Raw genomic sequence first — 4,887 nt, forward strand, 5'->3', positions numbered from 1 at the left:
CCACTTTCCTCTGAGCAAAGGAACTATTGCTATTGGTAACAATGTGGATGGAGCTGCAGGGACTGTTAGGTGCAGTAGATACTGGATGATGAACTCATATGTGAAACACAAAAATGCAAGCAAAGGAACAGATAAAAGCAACTGTGGAGATGGGAGTAGAGATAGAAGCTTCCACAAGGGAAAGTGGTGGAAACAGGCGGGAAGAGCGTGTCCTGCTCTGTTGGTGGATCCTGCTGGGTTGGGTTGTGCTGTGGTTGATAATACACCTGTAGGGTGGGAACTTACATCCCTGAATCAGACACAAGGTTAGAAGCTAGGACACAACCAGACAATGAAAGACAAGAAGCAAGTGTTGGGGACGATGTGGAGAAGAAGACTGGTACGCTGTTGCTGGCAATGTACATTGGTGCAGTCATGGAGAGGAGTACGGGGAAGTCTCCTCATTAAAAAAGGAGATTTCATTCGATGGAGTTGTCCCACATCTGACATTTACCTGAAAAATACAAAAGTTACCAGCTGGAAGATGTAAATGCACACGCCCCAGTTTACTGCTGCAGCCTTGCTGGGAACAACTCAAGTGTCCAATGAGCAACGACTGGTAAAGAAACACACACACACACACACACACACACACACACACACACACCCAGGGGTTACTCATCAGCTCTATTAAAAAAAAGACAAAATCAAAGGCTGTGTTCCAGGCCTTGCAGATTTGTTCTCTTCTCCCACGGAGCCTCCTCAACTCTGCTCGACCAGGTCCTAGGGGCCAGGAGCACCCTCACACCGTCTCCCTCTTGGTGTTTGTCCGAGCCGGGGGTCCGGGACCAGTGTGTGTGTCATTTATTTCCTATAAAAATTAGATATTAAATTATTGAAAATTTTTTTGTTCATAGTTTCTTATCTGAGTGGAAGAGTTACCAGCATTATTTTTCCTCTTCAGGCAAAGTTGTTGCATTATCGTCCCCAAGGACACTGCTCCCACTGATGTCCTGTAGGTCTGTGCCAACATTCACTTCTCCTTAGAGTCATTATCATGTCTGCACTTTGGTCACAAAGGACCCTTTATTTTCCCAGAGGGTCTTAGGATGTCCACAAAAGACAGAGACAAAGGACCTTAACTAGCATAAACATTCGACCCAAGATATCAGAATTATCTTTCTGAAGTGTATATAATTCCACTTATACTTGTCAAGTTTTTAAATAAGTGTTTTTACTCTATCTTAAGATTGTTTTCCAGACTTGCAAAGAGTGGAGTGTCTGTTTGGGAATCACGGAGACCTGCTGTCAAATATGTCTTGTAAGACGTAATGAAAACTAGCAGAGCTCCATGATGGCCCTGTTATGGATAAATCGACTCTCCTCACACTGTCATTTTCATCTTGAGATTCTCACCACTGCATATTCAAGTAAAGTCAGATTTGTCTTCCAGGAGAGTAAGTACCTTTTCTGTTAATGTCAGTGTTTTTACACATCATTCTGTTCTCTTGGTCTTATAAAATACCAGGCTTCTGTGTTAGAATTGAAACGCTAAAAGGGAAATGATTGTTTCTGACATCCTGTTGAATAAAGTGTAACACAGTATATTCATTAGGAATGTTGACTGCTCGCAGCTGTAAAGACTGAGATGTTCCTGTTCTCACCTTTCTTCGTGGCACATTGGCATCAATAATGGTGCAGAGTGTAGGTTACTGAGAAGTGACCCACGACTACTCTGTGGGACAGACGAATTGAGAGACCTTCAGAAGTGCTCTGCCCAATAATGTAATTTTCACAACTCGCCATTCATGCCAAAATATAACCATATTTTCCTTTATTACAAATATAAAATTACTGCATTATTGTTATCATACTTCACTGACGTCACTAAGTGTGAAGTACTTCTGGAAATACAGAAGTAGAAAATACACCTGACTTCCTTTTCTTGACCAAAGCCTGCAGACATCTGGATAAGCAGAAAACGTGGGTTGACAATGAGAAAGGAGTGATGGAGAATTGGGTCACCACCAAGTTAGGAGGCTAGTGGAGTCCTGAGGGTTAAGACTGTCCTTGTTTTGTTTCAGGTGGTTCAACTCCAGTGGGATTCCAGGTAAAGGCTCCCCGTTACTAGGGAACAGTCACTTCCCTGAGCTCTGGTCAGGGCTCCTTTGCTGAAATCATCCCTGTAGCCATTGCTGTCTGGTACTTAGAACTGGTAGTGTCTGTTCATGTCTTGATGGCTGAGAATGAACCTAAATTAACTGGGCACCAGAAAAACATAGTCAGTCAACTTTTGCCTGTGTACGTTATAGCAAGTACGCAAACATTCATTGTATACCATGATATTTTCTGTGCAAGTTCCTTTTCTACCTACTACCATTGAAAATCCAAAGACTTGGCTTCTTTGTTTATAAGAGTAGCCCACTCAATGATGTATTTATGGTTGAGAATAGATGTCCAAAATTCATTGCCTCATATACAGAATTGTAGGATCCCTGAACTGGTCTTGTTACTCATGAATGAAAATCATCAATAGTTGTGCAAATTCACCGGTACAAATGCAGGTAAGAAAACCCATCATTTCAGTGGCTGTCGCTTTGTGTCCAGTTACATTAGCATGTGGAATAATAATGGCTCAAATACAGCGAGTAGCAAGAGAAAAAATTAAGGCGAGAAGGATTAAGGGAGGGTAGACAAGTGCTCCATGGAGTACGACGTGTTAAAGCACTGCATTATGAAGCTCTCCACAGCCATTGCAGCACGAGTTCGATCCCCACCCAGGGAGCTGACCCTAAGGGCTCTTCTGACCAGCCCGCTGCTCCCCTCAGCAGTGTACTTTGACAATCTGCCTGTTCTGCTCCCCACATTATCTCTGATGAATCCTCTTACCCACAATACCTCTGGCCTATACCCCAGTTCTCTAGGCATAAATAAAGAAATCTTTAAAAAAAGAATGAAAGGGTAGACGTTCTAATTACTATAGATACATGCACACATTCTATGTGACTACCAATGAAGCAGATGTTAGTGAGGAAGCTGGCTAAAATGAAAGAATAAAAGTATTTATATGATACATCAGCCCACAAAAGAGCAATGTAGAGACTTGGGTCACATTTAGATGACATGAAAGTTAATATACAATATCCAGCTTTTTAAGATTAGGTTCAATAGAAAAAGTTCCTGGGTGTCATTAAAAGTAAGTCTAAAAAACCCGCGGGGATTACAATCGAGATGGAAAAAAAAATGTGCAAAATGGTGTAAAAATAAACTTTGTAATAAAAAAAAGAAATACAATGGAGAGAGAGAGATGTAGCCTTAAGCAGGCGTAAAGTAGAAATCGAAAAAAAAAAAAAAAGTAAGTCTAAAAAGGATATGTTCCTGGTTGAGAAGAGTCGCTCTTTCACTATTTTCACAGCCTTTAAGGAACACTGATTGTGTCCTGGAAATAAGCTTGCTGCTGGAGGCACAGATTTAAAAAAAAAAAAATTTCCCAACATTGTGATAGTGAGATCATCGTAGCCTGCAGTGTAACAGGAACGGAAAGGCTGGTCCAACTAGCAACTAAACTAAAACCTGAAGGAAGGACAGTGGATGTTAGAGATTGCATCAGAGGCAGAAAGTTTGGCAAATGTAATTATTTCTGGGAAAATGCTGAGACTTTCAAGTGCTGTATCCTCTATGTTGAAGAAGCAGCTGATGACTTCCTATTGCTATTTTCCTTACTTTCTCTCCTTTGGTTAGAAACTCAGAAGCTTGTCTAATTTTCCTTAATTCTTATTTTGGCTCTCACCAGTGAGGCTGGTAGAGGTCCCATCATAGAGACCCACAGAGAACATCAAAATGGCAAATTTCCCCTATTATCTTACCCATCCTCTGGATAGAAATTTAATGAATTTCTAATGCTGCGAATCTCCCTGATTCTTCCTCTTGCCCTCTCCATGTAATTGTTTTCCTTGACAGTGTTCTACTAATCTCATCTTGGTGCACATGGGCCTGAAGTATGAGAATGTTCTATCACCCTTTAGTTGGCGCTCAGCTGAGACGTAATTCAGTTGAAATGAGGACCAGACCCATCTGGTATGAAAAGATCGTCACCATCAGAACTAAAAGACACTGTAGGAAAAGACAAAAAAACCCCAAGTTAAATTCAAGAAAGTGACAAATTAAGTGAAAACATCAATAGCTTTTTAATTGAGCTTAAGCTCCCATCAATATAAGGTGATTTCAGTTGTGAATATTGAGCATTAACTGTTGGGTTTTGACTGTATAGAGCAGTAATGAAGTAAACAGGAGCAATAGTCATACAGGACAGAGGAATTTCATCATCAGCTGTGTAATTTGAGAAACTCTGAGAATGCAGATATTGTATTGTTGTTAAGGGGAAGGATGTCCTAAAGAAGCTCTGCAGAGCCTTATGGATTCCACCCCCTACTCCAGCTTTCTGGACCCTACCCAGTGATTGGAAACTACAACTCCCAGCAGTACCAGGGAAAAGAACTGCGAGGACCCAAGGGCGGAGCTAGCAGGAATTCTGGGACATTTGAGGATAAATAGGTTGCGATTGTGTCTCTCGCTGTCTCTCAGGAAACGGCTTTCCAGACCACGAGACTGGATATTTTCAGTCAGCCAAGCCGGTAAGGTATTCCAGTTACTTTTATCCCTCTCTCTTTCCGTCGGTTGTTTCTTAATCCTTTCCCCTTTTTGTAAATAAACCCGTTATTGACCCTTTTGTGTGTACCTGCAGTATAACTGAATTGTGAGTGGGCGGGTGAGGCCCCACAGACAGGCGTCCTAGTCGACTCTGGGCTACCCTATAACATTGTCAGTATGATGATGACCAACCAGTTATTTGCCTAATTTTAAACCCTAAATCGAACCAATCGTACTTAAAGAATGTCCCATAAAAAG

The 4,887-nt window shown here is 41.5% G+C and overlaps 1 protein-coding gene across 1 annotated transcript in view; it reads left to right on the top strand.

Moving 5' to 3' along the window:
- Positions 1–4,887, top strand: part of LOC101633287 (olfactory receptor 6C2-like) — a 9,848-nt gene that overhangs the window by 3,156 nt on the left and 1,805 nt on the right. Inside the window, exons 2-5 of the mRNA XM_004692472.1 lie at positions 273–424; positions 1,229–1,307; positions 2,064–2,089; positions 4,564–4,618. Coding sequence (XP_004692529.1) covers positions 273–424; positions 1,229–1,307; positions 2,064–2,089; positions 4,564–4,618 — 312 coding nt within the window. The remainder of the gene's footprint in view (positions 1–272; positions 425–1,228; positions 1,308–2,063; positions 2,090–4,563; positions 4,619–4,887) is intronic.

The sequence above is a fragment of the Condylura cristata genome, unplaced genomic scaffold (genome assembly GCF_000260355.1).
Source record: "Condylura cristata isolate star-nosed mole 26May11 unplaced genomic scaffold, ConCri1.0 scaffold00034, whole genome shotgun sequence".
NCBI lineage: Eukaryota > Metazoa > Chordata > Mammalia > Eulipotyphla > Talpidae > Condylura > Condylura cristata.